Source organism: Notamacropus eugenii, chromosome 2 (genome assembly GCF_028372415.1).
Source record: "Notamacropus eugenii isolate mMacEug1 chromosome 2, mMacEug1.pri_v2, whole genome shotgun sequence".
Taxonomy (NCBI): Eukaryota; Metazoa; Chordata; class Mammalia; order Diprotodontia; family Macropodidae; genus Notamacropus; species Notamacropus eugenii.
This window is the reverse complement of record NC_092873.1, coordinates 384,643,678-384,662,097: the sequence shown is the minus strand read 5'-3', so window position 1 is coordinate 384,662,097 and position 18,420 is coordinate 384,643,678. Positions and strand designations below refer to the sequence as shown.

Genomic DNA, 18,420 nt, shown 5'->3' with positions numbered 1-18,420 from the left:
TAGGATCATAGAATGTTCAAGCTGGATGGCACCTTTGGAACTCATCTAGTCCAACCCCTTCATTTTATAGATGTGGAAATTGAGGCGCAGAGAAGTTATGACTTGCCTAAGATCACACAGCTAAACTCCTTCCCTCTCACCCATTTTTCCCCTCCTATCTTCTTGGGAGAGGAAAGTCAGGAGGAGCAGGAAATAGCAAGCAGCCTGGTGGAAATCCAGGGTTCAGGCCTGGGTAGAAGTCAAGAAAGGGGACCACAGTTTCTCTTTTTACTCAACGTATACTGGCTCCACAGACTTTGTTTTCGGAGGCCCTGTTTAATGTTTTCCAGGGCCTTGGGTTCCTGATCACATCAATCAATCAATATGCATTTATTAAGCACTCTTTGTGATAGCTGGTGTCAGTTTTGGTGGTGCCCAGGTGTCAATGCCATAATGAACAGGGGCCATGGGACTAATGTTCCAGACAGTATATGTCTATATGGATCCGATGGCCACATATTCTGTCACTATTTCTACAAAACCTTCAGGTCCTTTTAGGAACCTCCCTCTGAACTTCCTCCTCACAGTGCTAGGGAGGAAGGCATGGTGGTGCTGTGTCACTTGGAAGGATGAGCCTTACTCCCTTGAAAGACTGCTCCATTGGCCTGTTAGAGTCTGGAGGCTCTAGGATGAGTTGTCCACTACCAGTATGCCAGGGACTGAAAGAGTTTCTGGAGATAGGTGAAGATACTGGGGGTGGTTTATAAGTGCCAGGTCATTCTCCAAGTCACCAATCCCAGCAACTCTGGCTCGACGGTGTCACAAGGATTCTTGGCAGTTGAACTACACCAGTGGTGTCTCTGTCCCTGTGGTTGTACTGTTGGGAGAGTTGTTTCTCCTCTTTTTCCCTGACAAGGAGCAAAAGACAAAGCACAGAATTTGGTACAATTCATTTCGACAAACATTTGTTAAATGCCCATTATATGCCAAGCACCATGCCTGGAGATTTAGAAACAAAAATGAACACATCCCTTGTCCTTAAGGTGTTTCAATGACTCAGGAAGAGAGAGTGAGGCTGACTCTGCACAGCTTGGCTGCACTTAAATCTAATTCTTGCGCATATCATGCTGTGACATTATTGGTCCTCTTCAAAAATGAAGAACTAATAACAACAAGGAGCTTATATTCTACTGGACAAAGTATATAAACCTCTATAAATCTCAGCCTCTCTAGGTTGGGAGGACCCCCTATGTGCTATTTGGCTCTGGGCAGCCTTTCCCTAAATCATCACAGAAGACTATCTCTCCCAACCTTCAGAATCCCTAGAGAGGGGATTTCACAACCTTTCCTGTCTCACCCCCCACTCCTTAACATTCAGGAAGGAGAAGTTAATCTCAAGATCTAACTTCAGTCTCTCCTGATACAAATATATTCCTATAAACCACATGCAATTGGAGCCAGAAATGGAGATTGAGAACATTGTCTAACTTGGAAGTTCCTAACTTTTTTGATGTCACGGATCCCTTTGGCAGTCTGTTGACATGTCTGTCATTCTCTTTCTCAAAACAGTGTTTTTAAACATATAAGATACTTAGGATTATAAAGGAAATCAATTATGTTAAAATACAGTTATCAATATATACATACCTATATACATATACACATGTATGCATATAACATATATGTATATAGGTATATAACATATATACACAAGTATGTAGACATATATGACGTGTGTGTGTGTGTGTGTGTAAAACACTGTATGTATGTATATATAACAATTTTATGGCCCTCCAAGTTAAGAATCCTTATGAGCCCCTACCTTCATTTTATAGGTAAAGAGATGGAGGCCCAGTGGTGATTTGCCCAAGTTAATGGGAGAGCTTGGATTAGAACCAGGGTGTACTAATACTCAGGCCAGTGTTCTTTGAATGACATTATATAAACGTCACTCCAGGAGAAACCTAGTTTCTGCAGCCTTCACTATATGCTGATATGGTTTTCCTTGAAGTTCATAATCTATATTTGGTGGTGATATAAATGGACTTGAAATGACTACATCAGCCTTGCAAAGGATTTTCCAAGTTATTTAAACCTCTATTCAGTATTAGAAGAGGCGTAAAATATATCATCAATGACATACATGACCAAAAAAGGAAGTTGGCAGGCCATGAAATTCAAGTGTGAGAGACAACTGATGGATGGACAGTCTGAATGCTGTAATGGTGTTCATGATTTACTGCAAGAACTAGAGAAAGGTCTGCACTAGGTTGTTTCTCAATTCAGTTCAATTCCTCAAAGGAGAGATAAGGGAAAGGCATAGACAAGAATTCCAAAGGATGAGGAAGCATGAATGGGCAGTGTGGTGCAGGACAGAGTGTGCCATTTGGGGGTTCAATCCTGGCTCTAATACTTAACTACCTGTCTGACCTTGACCAAGGTCTAACTTCATGTCCTAGGGCCTCAGTTTCCTCATTATAAAATAAGGGAGTTGGGCTAGGTGATTTCTGAAGTCTCCACTGGTTCTTATGATCTATGATTTTGTGACTCTGCCAGGCTGACTCCTTCCTTCTAGTCTGTAAATCCTGCCCCCCTCCCAACTGAGAAGGCTGTTTAGCATAACGCATGCTCTAGCTCTTTATAGACAAGAATCCAAATGATTTCATCTTCGTGCCTTATCCTCTTCCCCACCTCCTGGCCCCCTCCTGCAGCACCATCAAGGAATCTTACCTGAGCAGAGGGCACAGTGCCAAATAGAGAGGATCCCAGCCAGCAGCAAGAGCAGAGAGATGGGCATTGCCACTAGCAGGATGTCTTTGTAGGACTGATCCCCTGGTCCTGAGCAAAGGGAGTTCAGGGTCAGAGTCAGGTAATCACTGAGCGCTTGAAGTTGCTGACCCTTCTGTGGAGCCAAATAAAGCACCTTCCCTTCTTACAGGTCCTATCTCCCTCCTGTGCCTCTTACCTTCTCTCAGGAGCCTAGGCATCATCCCTGAGGAAGGGGATGAAAGAAGGGCCTCTGTTTAAAGGGGTATAAGTAGTGGACCAAGAGCTCACACAGTCACTGATGCACTTGGGGGTTTAGAGAGCATCTTTTTTACAACATCCCTGTGAGACAGGGAGTACAAGTATTATCCCCATTTCGCAGATGAGGCAACTGAGGTCTAGGGAGATCAAGTGGACTCATTATAGGTGACTCCACTGCCATCAGAGCCAGGACTTGTACTCAGGTTTTCTGACTTCCAAGTCAATGAGTGCTGTTTCCACAGTTTCTACATGCATTGGTGTGTATCCTGCTCTTTAGCACCTGTCCACACATGATGCTCACACTCCTACAAACCGAAGAGCAAAATATTAACTTGTCACAGTGTCACTTAATCTAGTGGAGAGAGCATTGGAAGCCTATTTTTAGGTCTCAGGCCAAGGTTCCCTCTGGGGCCAGTAGAACGAAGGGCCAGATTCTAGGGCAGAGGTCACGTCTTCCCACACAAACACTCACAGAGAATTCAAAACTGTACTAAATATGCTCATTCTCAACTCTTAACATCCCTATGTTATGGGATTCTTGGTGGAAAGACCACTGAATTTGGAGTCAAGTCCTGGGATTGTCTTGTAGCTAGTTTTATGATCCTAGATTGTGGTGGGGAGCCTGTGGCCTTGAGGTCACATTGGCTTTCTAGGTCCTCAAGTGTAGTCCTTTGACAAAATCAAACTTCAAATACCCTGGATTTGTTCTGTGAAGTTTGGATTCAGTCAGTTGAGGACCTAGAGGGTGACAGGTGGCCTTGAGGCCATGGGTTCCCCACCCCTGCCCTAGACGAATCACTTAATTTTTCTGTGCTATGATAGTTTCTGCCACCTGTAAACCAGAAAGTTTAGAGAGAGAATCTCTCTCCCAATGTGTGGATGAGCGAAAAAACTATCAAACACTATGGAAATGCAAACTGTTATTACACCTAAGGAACCTTATTAATCCAGGGTCAATTACACTATGGGAGAAAAAGCTCTCCCCCCCTCCCCACTCCAATGTTTTTATCCAGATGAAGTCAAATTAAAAGGATAATTAAAAACAGGGGTTTAAGGGCAAAGAAGTTATAACAGTGAAGCTAGGCATGGTGGAGGTAAGGAAAGAGGAAACAGTTTCATCTCTTGGTCATGGTCAGGTTGGTCAGGATACTTGTGGAAACCTCTTTATAGAGTTGTGGGTTTGTTTGTGTTTTTTTTTTAGTCTCAGGGAGCTGTCCACTTCCTTCTCCCTACTCTTCCCCACCCAATATCTCCCATTGACTATTAGAGTGAGTAGAGCTTCCGTGGGTTGGGGCCCAAAGGATTGGTCTGACCATGTGGCATACCAGTATTCTGGGAGCAACTTTCCCAAGGGGTGATGGCCACTGAGTCCCAGCTGACAGGGTTGGACACTATGCAAGAGTAGACAGTGTCTTCATCCCCTGGCCCCAGGGAGATCCTTAGCACTTGACTATCAATGAAGAGACCCTGTTGGGTGTCCATAAGCTCAGCTGCACCCTCTCTCTGCCAGCTGTAGGTCACTTCGCTGCTGTTGGGAACCACACAGGAAAGGAAGACTTGGCAGGTCCTGGGTGGCTGGGTGCCACCTGCTATAGCAATGAAAACTTGCACCGTGGGTCTGGAAACTGCTTCTGGGAACGGAACACACAATATGGAGCTAAGATTACACAGGTCATTAATTACACTGGACACAATCATGTAGGGTGGACTTCGTGACTTCTATTCTGTCTCTTCTTTGTCTAGCTAAGCACTACTGAACCTTCCCTGATGTACAAGGAAGGAAGAAAAAAAACATTTATTAATCACCTACTATGTGCCAATCAGGCACATCTGGATTAAAACTCTTCCCTCTCAAACACCTGGGTTCTGTGACCCCAGGCAAGTGACTGAACCTCTTGGTGTTCTAGGCAACTCTGTGAGGCTAAGTTGGTGCTGACTTGTATTGGGTAGAGGGAGTATCCCCATCAGAGAATTCCCTATGCTCTGAAATTATGGGTCTATCCTCCCCATGCTCCATTCAAACCTATCTTTAAGCCCTTTATAGTCAACCCTATGAATATGAAGTGAAACATGCAGTTCATAGAATCATCAGTTTAGAGGGGCCTCAGTGATTATCCAGCCCACCCCCCTCATTTTACCGAAGTGGAAATTGAAACCTAGGAAAGGTAAATGTCTTAGTCAAGGCCCCACAGGTATTAAGCATCAGAGGTTGGATTTGAACCCAGGTCCTTTGACTCCAAAGCCAGGGCCTTTTTCATTTTACCCGGCTGCCTTCCATGGTTCACATATTATTTATTACCTCCATTTCTGATGCTTACTATCTGCATCAGAGGCAGCTAGGTGGATCAGTGGATAGAGTGTAGGGCTTAGAGTCACGAAGACCTGAGTTCAAATCTGGCCTCAGACACTAGTTGTGTGACCCTGGGCAAGTCACTTTATTCTGTTAACCTCAGTTTCCTCATCCGCAAAATGAGCCCGAAAAAGAAATGGCAAACTACTCCAGTATTTTTGCCAAGAAGATACCAAGTGGGGTGATAAAGCATCAGACACAGCTGACAATGACTAAATAATGTAACAGTTATATCAGTGTAGGTAGTTTGTTTATTCTTTCTGGGGCTCAGTTTCCTCATCTGTGATATGGGTTGTACTATATGGATTCTGATGTTCTTTCTGGTTCTAGATCTATGATCCATGACCCTAGGATCTCCATTTTGCAGATTTGGAAATTGGGGCACTTGTCTGAAATCATATTCTGACTCTAAATCCTGTATTCAGGCCTCCATACCAAAACAGTCAGGCATTAATAGCTGCGCAACCCTATTAGTCAGTCAATTAATAACATTTGTTAAATGCCTACTATGTGTTAGGTCCATATTCATTTTCCTTTTCTTGATCTCAGTTTCCTCTACCTATGTAAAAACTATGTCAGTGTGAGCTACTCTTTGGAGATTTATGGGAAAAGGTAAGGAAGACCAGACACCCTCCTACCCTCACCCCTGTGGAGTGGTAGGGATCTGTTTTAGTGGTAAGAGTATCCCCTGGACTTGGAGTCAGAAAGACCTGAGTTCAAGAGCTGTCTCAGATGCTTATCGGCTGAGTGATCCTGGGCAAGTCACTTGAACTCTCTGTGTTCCAATTTCCTCATCTTTAATATGAGGGGTTTGCCTCTAATGTCCCTTCTGGCTCTAAATCTGAGATCCTTTGAAGATATCAAACAGAGAGAACAAACTGCTTTTAAACACTTCAAGGACTTAAGAAATGCCCTCTGAAATTCAAACAATTAAGAAGCTAATTATAAATCATTGTTATCTAATCTCTAAGCAGATCCCCTAGGGCCTCCACTGGGCAGCCTTGTATGCAGAGTTTTAGCCACTGCTTATCTGAAAGTCATGAAACAGAATAGTATTTGAATACACCATTCAGAGGTTTCTGGAGACCAGTTTTCTGCCTCGTCCCATCTGTCTCCAATGCCAACGAGGGAATGTAAATCTGAAAAAGTTTTGGGGCACTATTGATTGTGGATTCTTTGTGTCTCTTCTCACCCTCCTTACAGGATAACTGAGATCTGGTCTTCATTCCCAGCATCTGGGCCTCTCAGCAAGGTTTGAAAATTTTGCCTCCTGTCAGATACTATCCAAACTCAGACAGTCAAACTCCTGTCAGATACTAACTCAAAACTTTTGAGTTTCATGTGGACTTATCTCAAAATAAATACCTATGAGCCACAAGGGAGAGAATTTTCTAGGAATGTGAATATATTACTTATAAAAAGAAATATTACAAATGCCTATCATCTCTTGATAGAAGAGTTACAGGCTCGAGGGGCAGAATGAAATCAACATTCTCACCCATGGCTACCATATGGATTTGTTTTGTTTGACTATTTGTTAAAAAAAAAAAAAAAAAGTTCCTCTTCAATCCTCTTAGCACCTAGCCAGCCAGGGCAGCTAGGTGGTGCAGTGGATAGAGCACCAGGTCAGGAGGACCTGAGTTCAAATCTCACCTCAGACACGACACTCACCAGCTGTGAGACCTTGGGCAAGTCACTTAACCCCAATTGCCTCATCCTGGGTCATCTCCAGTCATCCTGATGAATATCTGGTCACTGGATTCAGATGGCTCTGGAGGACAAGTGAGGCTGGTGACCTGCACAGCCCTCCCTCACTCAAAACAAAGTCAAGTGCAAGTCATGTCATTATTTCTCTGATGGCATGGTCTTCTTCAGCAACGAAGGACAAACACACACCTAGCCAACCACATAGTAATTAATAAATGCCTGTTGGCTGACTCTGTATGCCAAACGCTAGCTATCTGCCTACATTGCTTACCCCTATTCCCTCTTCTCCAGCCCAGGTGAGACTTTGAGAGTTGTGGGCTCATTCTGGCTCCTCTCCACCTGAGGTAGCAGCCCCCAAGACGCTGTAAGGATGTAGTGGGAGGCGAGATAGGGAAGAAAGGGAGGAGGAGGAAGGACTAAAGGCAGTCAGGTGTTTCAAGAAACCACAATCTCATCTGACTTTCTGAAGGGCAGTTGTGTATGTGATGGAGATAGCCTGTTCAGAAGGTGGCTAGAACTGAAACTTAGAAATGTCTATTTCTTCTGCTCTAGCATAATAATAATACCATTAATAAAATAGTTATAATTAGCAATAATAAAGTTTATGCAGTGCTTTAGGGTTGTTATTAATACAATTAGGTTTAATTTAAAATTCAGGTTTACTTACTAAAATATGGCTCATTATTAATACATATTATTAAGGCATCTCATAGCATCGCCAGTGCTTGGCTAGAGCCTGGCACATAGTAGGCACTTAATGAAAGAGCGCTGTCTAACCAGCAAGCACTTCACGTCTCATTTGATCCCCACAACCACGCTGCACGGTATTAGCCCCTGGAGGGGGTGATGGAGGGCTGGTGCCCGGGCCAGAGGTAGACTCCACTCACCGTACACGGTCAGCCTCAGGATGTGGCTTTCAGTCCGGCCCCTGGTGTCCACCAGCAGCAGTGAGAAGTTGCCGCTGTCCCCTTGCTCCAGCGGCTGAATCTCCAGGCTGAGGTTGCCGTGCAGCCGGGTCCTGCCCAGGAATCGCGAGTCGTACAGGATCTCCGGTGCCCCGCGGAAAAATGTGGCCACAAGCTTCTCTGAGGGCCACTGGGACCTCCAGATGGCGTCACGGACTCGGAAACCTGGGGGCACCTCTGCCTCCAGCAACGCAGAGCCCCCCACGAGTCCCTGCACCTGGGCCCAGACAGCTGGGAGCAACACTGGAGAGAAGAAGATACTATCAAGGTGGGGTCCCTTCCTCAGGATCCTAGAGCCTTAGGGTGGAAGGGTTCTTGGAAATCCACACACTTTCCCTTCCTCCATTCCACAAGTAAGGACGCTATGGGCCAGAGAGAGCTGGCACTTAAACCCGCGTCTTCCCATTGCAAATACAGTACTTTTTATTTTTTGCTGCATCACAGCTGACTTTATTTTAGGCCTACTGATTTCGAGAAATAATGATAGATAATAGATGGGTGATAGATAGCATTTATATAGCACATTAATATTTGCAAAAAGTGCTTTGTAAATATTGTCTCATTTTATCCTCACAACAACCCTAGGATTTGAGTGCTGTTATTTCCCCCATTTTACAGATGAAGAAAGTGAGGCATACGGAGGTTAAGTGACTTGCTCAGGTCTTCCTGACTCCAGGTCCACTGCTGTATCCATTGAGCCACAATGAGGTGCATAACAGATGGTGATGATGATGATAAATTGTCAGCGTTTGTGAATCACTTTAAAGGTTTGTTAGCAAAGCATTTTACATATGTTTATCTGTGGGGTTCCCTAGATTTAGGAGACCATGCTCCTGAGCTGTGTCCAGGGTCTCAGACCACTCATTTCAACAATTAGAGACCTATACTATGTGCCCAAAGTAGATAGACATGACACCTACTCTGCTCGTAATAAGTTTGTAATCATTTTGGGGGAGGGAGTGGTAGGAGAAGGTAAGAAGGGCATATTACAGCAATGACACTGCAACTGACTTCCTTGTGACCTTGGGCAAGTGACTTCCTTTTCTCTATGCCTCAGTTTCCTTATCTGTACAATGAGGGAGTAAAATTAGCTAATTCCCAAGGCGCCCTCTGACTTTAAATTTCTGTAATCCTCTAAGGGATAAAGCAATGGATAAGATCCCAAAATTCCAGATTGGCTGGATTTGAAGGAAAGTTAGGTTATTGTATCATCAGGAACAGATGTTGTACATCACATAGTCCAAACATCCCACTTTGCAGGTAAGGAAACTGAGGTCTAGAGAAGCTACATGACAGACCCAAGATTTGAATCCAGACACTCAGACTGTAAATCTATCCTTCTATGAGATATGTAAGCCACATTACTTCTTGGTTTTATGTCTATGTGTCTGTGAGTGTGTAAGTATGGGTGCCTGAGTGTATATGTGTATGTGTGTTATGTTTGTGTGTGAGTGTGTATGGATATCTGAATGTGTGAGTATATGTGTGAGAGTATGAGGGTATAAGTATATATGTGTGCATGTGAACATGTGTGCATGTGAGTGTATATGTGTATGAGTATGTGTGAGTATGTATGTGTGTGATTGTGTGAGTATGGGTATCTGAATGTATGAGTATATGTGTGTGTGTGACTGTGAATATGGGTGCCTGAGAGAATGAGTATATGTGTTTAAGTGTGAGTGTATGAACATATGTGTGTGAGTGCATATGTATGTAAGTGTATGAATATGTGTGAATGTGCATGTATGTGTGAGTGTGTGAGTATGGGTTCTGAGTATTTGAGTATATGTGTATGAGTGTATGAACATGTGTATGTGTGTAAGTGTATGAGCATGTATGAGTATGTATGTATGTGCATTGTCTGTATGCATGTGTATGTGTGAATGTGTATGTGACTTTGAACCTGCATCTTTGAGGGGCAGCTAAGTGGCATAGTGAGAAGAGCCCTGGACCTGTAGTCAGAAAGACTTGAGTTCAAATCTAGCCTCAGACACTTACTAGTTGTGTGACCCTGAACCAGTAACTTAACTGGTTTGCCCCAGTTTCCCCATCTGTATTTTCCAGAAGAGTTGTAAGGATCAAATGAAATAATTGATATAAATGACTTTACAAACCTTCAAGTGCTACGTAAACACCAGTCACTATCATTAGCCTCTAGTTTGGTGAAAACATCATTCCCTAAGCTTTCCACTGCAGTCCTATTGAGCTCAACCAATGTTTATAGAGCAAAACAGGGGTAAGCTGTAGGTGGACACAATTAAATTTATGAACACTTTTAAAGTCTAGACAACCAACAAAACAAGCCCTGATTTGTAGTGTTTTCCAGTTTCTAAGGTGTAAATGCTCACACCGAAAATTTATCAATCTCTTGGTCAGCTGTTTAGAGCTGACTCCAGCACACCCCTGCCATCCTTGGAAGCTAAAGGGAGAGATGTTAGAGCCCCAAACCAGAAATCTGAAAGACTGGAAGAGAGAACAAGAAAGGAAGTTGTTCGTCCTTTAAGCCTTCCAAATGGGCGACTCTTCCTGGCTCAGTGGCCAGTCCTCCTTGGCATACATCCTTATTCTTGTCTCAGAAAACAAGCAGCCAAGAAAGAATCTCTAGGAGCACAAGCTATTTAGCAAGAAGTGACCAGAGTATGTACTCAATCCCTTTACCCTCCCCCTCCTCCAATGTCTCCAAACTTCATAGGGTCCAGGAGGTCAATCAAGAACCTGTGGTCAAACATGCTCTTTAGCAGGAGACCTGTGCATACATCTATCCCCATACTGCAAGGGTGTGCCTGTTAGACCTGCAAAATGAGGTCATCGTACAAGACATCTTTTCTAGCTCTAAATCTTACAATAAAGGTTTAAAATGTGGCTCTTCCAGGAAGTATTTGCATTTTTGAAAAGGAGTTTCTGCTTTAAGAACAGAAATGTCTTACCTTCCTTTGGGGAGTGAATAAAATCTTGGCAATCCATCCCTGAGAGATTGCAAACCTCTAATCTAAACTTTCCTGGAACCCAGTTATATTTTCCAGCTGGTGCCACAGTCTGCGATAACAAGGGCTGTAAATATACTGAGTTCTAAGGGCACACTTAGTATCACCTGAGGATCATAGGATTTAGAGTTGGAAGGGGATTGATGACTATTCAGTCTAAATCATTCATTTTATAAATAAGGAAACTGAGGCCCAGAGAAGACCTAAGATTATACCATTTTATTCTTTCTTAAACTCCCTTCTCTGAGATTTTAAGGTTGCCTGTTTATTGTAGGATGTATTGAGCACTTCTATGTTCACCCTTAGCAATGAGTCATATTTTTTCTTGGCTCTTATCTTTCCACAGTGAGGAGTCCTAATCTTTTGGTCCCTGCCTAAAAGTGAATGGAAGTTATATCGTCTAAGCAAACATCTTCTGTCCGTGAGCTGAGTGAGGCAGAAAACCAGCCTAAATTAACCATGTGCCATGGATAAACTACAAAGTGAATGTGTCACATGGGAATAATTGAGAATTGATTAGAACCATCAGTTCTACCATCTCCTGATTCTCAAATTCTAATTGACTGTGGGTTGCCTGATTTCAGCAATAATGTATCCTCCCCTCCTCCATGCTCTCAAACTTAAAAACTCAGTTCATTTTTCAAAAGAGAAGATTAAATAAATGTTAAAAATATTTTTTTTAAAAAGAAAAGATTAAATATAGTGCAGTGGAAAGAATAATGGATTTGGAATAGTAGAGCCTGACTTCAAACTCTAGTTCTTGAACTAATTAACAATATGTCTTTAGGGAAGTCACAACTTTTCCAGGCTTCTATTTCCTTATCTGTAAAATACTGCATATATTCTCAGATTAGATGGATTAGATGATCTCCAAGGTCCCAATGATCTCTAAATCTCTAATCTGATGATTCCATGAAAAAGAAACTCCATCCTGGCTTTAGAGGGAAGATATATTTGTGATCATTGAAAAAATAGAGGGTTTCCTCCTCTGATGAGACAAGATAGGGCTGTTGAAATATATTCTCAAGATCCACCATTTTGTCATGTGGACAACTCCTCCCACAAATGAGGTGTTTAAATATTCTGTTACTCAGTGGATGACCTTCAAGTGTGGCTTTCACTGCCATTATCATCGATCAAGTTTCTCTGAACATAGCTAGAGTCCATTCATAGATGGCACATATATAGGCAATACCTAGGCACATCTGTCAGGAGCTACCAAAGTTTCTGCTCCTTTGACTTAGACTTTAACACTTTATTTACACCTCATGATGAGGCATTGAAGTAGGATTTTATTGGGAAAATTGGAGTACAGGAAAATTTAAAAGGAAAATTTTTGCTCAACAAAATAGAATAGCATAAGTATAAAAGTATAAAAACAAAAGCAATTTGTTTTGACAAAAATACAAATGGCCATCATAACCTATCCAAAATACATGAAGAACTAACAAATACAAATAAGAAGTCAAAAACCAGATTCTCTTTCATGAGTGATCAGAAAAAATGAATGGATATTTTACAAGTGAGGAGAAATTAGTAAATGATTTTCCTCTACTGGATAGAATGATGATCTTGACTTCAGGAAGACCTGGATTTGAGGCCTGTCTCTGACACTTACTAGCTGTGTGGCCCTGGGCAAGTCATTTAATTTCTCTGAGCCTCAGTTTCCTCATCTGTTAAATGGAGGAGTTAGACTTGGTGGCTTTAACATCCTTCCAGCTCTAAAGTTAATCCTTTCAGTCTATGAATTATTCCATGACTCTTCTAAGGCCTTGCAGTGCTGTGGTGAGGACTCTGGGTCTTCTAAGTCTATGCCAGTGGGTCACAAGCTGAAGAAGATGCTATCAAACTGGAAAAGTTTACAGTATGAGTCTGGAAACAGGCTATTTGTTATCCAAAGACCAACCTCAATGAGTTTGGAGAGGCTCATCACCAGAAAGTTGGGGGTAGATAGAGTCAATAAAGGCATGAAGACTGTGGTATATACATACATGTGTGTATATATATATATATATATATATATATGGCAGGTCACCTACACAGAGGAAAACACTCATCTTTTGAAGTACTTGAAGAAGGTCATGTAATAATAGTTTGCATTTTTATAGCATTTTATGGTTAACACAACATTTTATTCTTTCCAAACATTTCATACATTATGCCATTTTTCCTTACAATAACTCAGTGATTAGTGATACTATAAGTTATCCCTTTCACATCGTGACTTTTTCCATCAAGATTTTGGTATATCACAGGGTTGACATAAGAAGTTAAATGGGAATTTTTGGGGGAATTTTGTGGAAGCCACAGATGATGTTGAAGGCCAGCAAGTGACATAAAAATTTAGAAACTCAGAAATGTATAAATATATGTATAGCATTGTATAATATCAACCCAAATTTATGATAGGGTATTATGAAAAAAAAAAAAGCAAATCCGATTTCTTCTCTGGTATGAAGAGAGAGCCAAAAAAAATTTTACATGGATTTTCCTGATCAAGGGGTATCGTATCCCTAGCCCCCCATTTCCTGCAATGTGGAAGGAATAACTGTCACTAAATTAGTTTGAGTAAACTCTAGAATATTAATAACATAGAAAAAGAGTCAAAGAGTATGTGAATCAAAATCTCAGCCACAAAATCTCTAAACCTGGAAGGAAATGTAGATTATTGAGTTCAACCATTTTTTTTTTTTTTAGCATGAGCAAACAGACCCAAAGAGGTGATGGGACTTTTCTAAGTTTACACATATAAGGTTAAGTTGGAAAAAATTTCCACCAACCAACAAGGTAAATAAGTGGCAAACAGGTCTTAATGCAGTTACAAATCTGTACCCTTGAAGCTTATTAAGAGTTTGAGTTTGATACCTGATACACAAAAAATCTAAAGTGTGAGGATCTGAGTTTGAGTCCCAGGCTCTGCCATGTTCCAGCTGTGTGATTTTGGGCACATTATTTTAAACACATGAGTTATGGGCACATGAGTTTTAGCCTCCTGTATGATCTAGAGGGTGGACTAGAACACTTCTAAAGTCTTTTCCAGTTCTAAATTTATGATACTTTGAGTTTTGGTGTGGAGAACTCCCAGCATGGGAACTCTTTCCACAAGGCAGATTGCAATCTAGGAAATTGTCTAGTCCTCTATCTTAATATTGCTTCAAAACAAGTGACCACAACTACGTAAAAACAACACATATGCCAGGATTTTTTTTAAAGAAAAGTTTAGACACATGTCAGTAGTTCCTTTTTCCCTATAAAGTTGTGTAAATTCTGATCATGTGAAAGAAGGAAGTCTATAATAAACAGTGATCAAATTTTGGTCCCCTAGACATGAAAGAGGAACTGTAGTCACTAATCATTTGGATTACACAAGTTTCTCAAACACTGGAGTTTTTGGTTAAGAAGGCTAGTTCTATGTTGTCAATGTCATCCTACAGGAAACTAGCAAACCCAGCAGGCCACAGGTGACAGACATCTTTACCCTTTCACAGAAGCTTCTCATCTCAGTGAGGCACTTAGGTGGCATAATGAATAGGGTGTTGGATCTGGAAGCAGAAAGACCTGAGTTCAAATCCTAATTCAGATACTTACTAGCTGTGTGGGCTAGCAAGCCACTCTGTTTGCCTCAGTTTCCTCAGCTGTAAATGGGGATAATAAGAACATCTACCTCTCAGGGTTTTTGGGAAGATCAAAGGAGATAATCTCTGTAAGGTGATAGCACAGTGCCTGGCATGCAGTAAGGAGCTATGTAAATGTTAACTATTATCACTAATACTAATACACACTCCCATGCATCCTAACTCAAGTCTTTTAGTACTCCATGGCTATAGACAAAGGTGTTAGGTACACAGAACTGAGCAAAGAGCGGCTGCTAAATGATGCTCATTGAGTCAATTACATGTTGGCCAAGAGAAGACAAGATGGAGGATTCCACACTGGGGCTTCAAGTTCACAGGTGAGATCCTTTCATAACAATCTTGTATGTAGGTGGTATATGTGTTATCAAGCTCATTTTACAGAACAGGCTCAGGAGGTGAAGTTACTTATCTATAATTGCATAGTTTGTGTCCAATCTGGCATTCAAACATTGGACTCCTATCTCCAAGTCCAGTACTCTTAGAACTATAGCATTTCTTATACCTCTTAAGTGTCGAAATAGATAGTATAGTGGACTTGAAGTCAAGAAGACCTGAGTTCAAATCCTGCTTCAGACTCTTATTAGCTGTGTGACTCATGATAAGTCACTTAACTTCTCTGGTCTTCAGTTCCCTCATCTGGAAAAATGACGGTATTAGTCTTGATGACCTCCAAGTCCTCTTTGTAATTTGAAAGTGGAGCCGGAGGACCTAAGTTCAAATTTTTGATTCAGCTGTTTACACCACTGACCTGGTGTTTTTAGAGGAGAGGACACTGGATGTGGACTTAGGAAGAACTGGGTTCAAATCCTATCTCAACTCATATTAGCTGTGGGACCTGCTAATCACTTAATCTCTCTCTATCTCTCAGTTTCTTTATCTGTAAAATGAGGAGGCTGAATTTGATGGTCTCCTCATGTGTAGATGAAGGCGGCTTAATCCAATAAACATTTATTAAGAATCTATTGTATCTACCAAAACACTATATTAGAATCTGGGAATAAAAAAGACAAAAATTAACAGCCCCTGACCTCAAGGAGATTGCATTTTATTGTGGGGGTAGAGGGAACACAATGTATATAGAGATGACTAAATACAAAATATGAACAAAGTAATATAAAGGTATAAAAAATGCAGCAAGATGGCATAATGTATAGAATGCTGGACCTGGGAAGTCTTGAATTCAAATCCTACTTTAAATACTTGCTAACTTCCTGACCCTGGATAAATCACTTGATCTTTGTTTGTCTCAGTTTTCTCATCTGTAAAGTGGGGGCAATAATACCATCTATCTCCCAGGGTTGTTGTGAGGAACAAATAAAATAATGTTTGCCAAGTGCTTTACAAACCTTAAGTACTATAAATGCTAATTCTTCTTGTGATCATTATATCATCTCCATTATTATTATTCATAAAGGTGTGAAATCTGAGCTGTACTTTGAAGGACTAATGAATGTTGCAAACATAGGGGACCAGGAAGAGAGCTTGCATGAAATAAGATTAAAGAAGATAGGTGGGAGTCAGACTGTGGAGGGTTTTAAATTCCAGCCAGGCTAGGGATTTTGCATTTTATTCCAGATGCAATAAGGAGCCATGAATATTTTTTAGTATAGAGTGACCTGGTCAAATCAATATTTTAGGAATATCAATTTGACAGCTGTGGGCAAAGAGTATATTGGAATAAGGAGATGCTAAAAAGCAGGGAGACCAATTAGAAGGCTATTGCGATAGTCTGGGCAAGAGATAAGGGTAAGAACCAGGGTGGAGGCTGTGTGAGGGGAGATAAGCAGACAGATTGTGAGAGATGTGGAAGTGGAGTGTAGAAGACTTGGTAATTGATTGGCTGTGGCAGATGAAGGAAAGGAATGAGTCAAAGATAAAACCAAGGTTATGCACAGAAGCGAATGAAAAAATGGAAGCACCCTTTACAGCAAGAAAAAAGTATGGAAGACAGGTGCATTTAGGGGCAAGTCTAATGATCCATCTGAGATCTTGAGACTGGGGGAAGGGGGTTTAGAGGTGCTAGAAGGCCAGGACAGGAGGGTACTTGTAGCAATCAACAGAATTTTTTTTTTGCCTTGGAAGATGCAGATCTTCCCTTGGTAATTTTAGCAATCCCTTTTATTCTGTATCCGTTTGTTACTTCAACATAGAAATAACTAAAAGGGAAGGGTATACCTTCCTTCCCCAATTACCCTCTGAGGAGGCTTAACCCTTCCCTTCAAACTGTCTTTAAAAATAAAGTATTCTTGAGCTGTCCAGATGCCCCTCAGTGTTCTTACATCATCTCTGCCCAAGGGTCACCACTATGTCCCATTGCATTGACCCAAAAGAGTGCTCCTGAAGCTTTAGCTCCTCCTGAAGCTCTCTCCTAGGCCCCACCCCCCCATACTTCTCCATTAGTGTTTTTTCTTAGTGCTACCTTGCAATTAAAACTTGATAACATCTTGGCTTTGGTGGCTCTCCCCAATCTTTCTCTAGTCCTTCCTTGGCCCTTCAGATGCAAACTCACAATTAATCATGGTTTGCCTAGACCTATACTTAGATGGAATTCTAGCTTCCAGGTCAGTCCTCTTGAACCTACTCCCTACCCCCAAACTCTCCATACCTTCCCAGAGAAGGAGGCTTTGAAGTGTCCAGACAGCCATCTTGCTCCAACATGGGCGAAGAAAGGACCCAGGGAATGAGTGTGTGTGTGTATATGCGTGTAGGGGAAATAGTTCAAAAAGAAACTAACCAACTGGAAACTGGAACATCCTGGGCTAACAGGATGTGGGGAACCTCAGTGGGGCAAGTCATGGAAAATCCCATCGCAAAAAGGAGGAATCTTGACTCAGAACAAGATACCCAGAAAACAAATGCCCCCAAATAAAGTACAAGTTGGCTCAGACCAGAGTGGACTATTTTAAGAACAGATTCTTATAAATCAGCCCCTTTCTCATATTCCTATTCTGCTAATTCAACCATGAAATTTCCTGGGCACATTATTGGGAAATAAAATTGTTCACCTTGAAGCTCTGTCTTACCCTTCATTTACTAAAGCAGCATTTAAAATTGGCTACTCTGTGCTACTCAGCAAAAGGAGGAGAGGAAACCAGACTGCAATGGGTTAAAGGAAATGGTTAGGAAGGAAGACTTGGTAGACAGCTTTTTGTAGAAGTTTAACAGTGAAGAGAGATGGGCTAAAAGGGTCAATGGTATGGTTTACAGGCTGATTGGAAGGAGCTTGTGGGGTAGGTGTGTACGTTCATCCTTTGTTGCTGAAGAAGACCATGCCATCAGAGAAATAATGACATGACTTGCACTTGACTTTGTTTTGAATGAGGGAGGGCTGTGCAGGTCACCAGCCTCACTTGTCCTCCAGAGCCATGTGAATCCAGTGACCAGATATTCATCAGGATGACTGGAGATGATCCAGGATGAGGCAACTGGGGTTAAGTGTCTTGCCCAAGGACTCACAGCTAGTGTGTCAAGTCTCTGAGGTAAGATTTGAACTCAGGTCCTCCTGACCTAGTGCTCTATGCACTGCACCACCTAGCTACCCCTATTGCATGGGTGATCCAAGATTGAAGATGCAGGAGAGAGGGTCTGCCTGCCTCCTGGAGCAAGGTTCGGGAGGGATGACCGAGCTAGTGGAAGGGAAGGGTTAACTCTGCAGTTGGTCCTCCAAAGCCTTCTAATCACTAGTCCACAGCACTGCTCATTACCTAGCCACAGGGGGGAGTTCACTCAGGTAAATTAGTTGTGGAGTTCAAAGGGGCCACTCCCAACACTCT

At 41.9% G+C, this 18,420-nt stretch overlaps 1 protein-coding gene across 2 annotated transcripts; it reads right to left on the bottom strand.

Annotated features, from left to right (window-relative positions):
- Window positions 1-253: 253 nt before the first annotated feature.
- On the bottom strand, window positions 254-17,344 carry SLAMF8 (SLAM family member 8). Of its 2 annotated transcripts, none has more exons than XM_072647365.1 (5): window positions 17,253-17,344; window positions 7,951-8,271; window positions 4,332-4,637; window positions 2,710-2,817; window positions 254-887 (listed from the first exon to the last, which is right to left on the bottom strand). In XM_072647365.1, the coding sequence occupies exons 1-5, from the start codon at window positions 17,290-17,292 to the stop codon at window positions 823-825; spliced, it is 840 nt and encodes a 279-aa protein (XP_072503466.1). In that variant the 5' UTR covers window positions 17,293-17,344; the 3' UTR covers window positions 254-822. The 2 variants fall into 2 exon arrangements, with proteins under 2 accessions (XP_072503466.1, XP_072503467.1); XM_072647366.1 differs by lacking the exon at window positions 17,253-17,344 and adding an exon at window positions 10,956-11,429.
- Window positions 17,345-18,420: the final 1,076 nt, after the last annotated feature.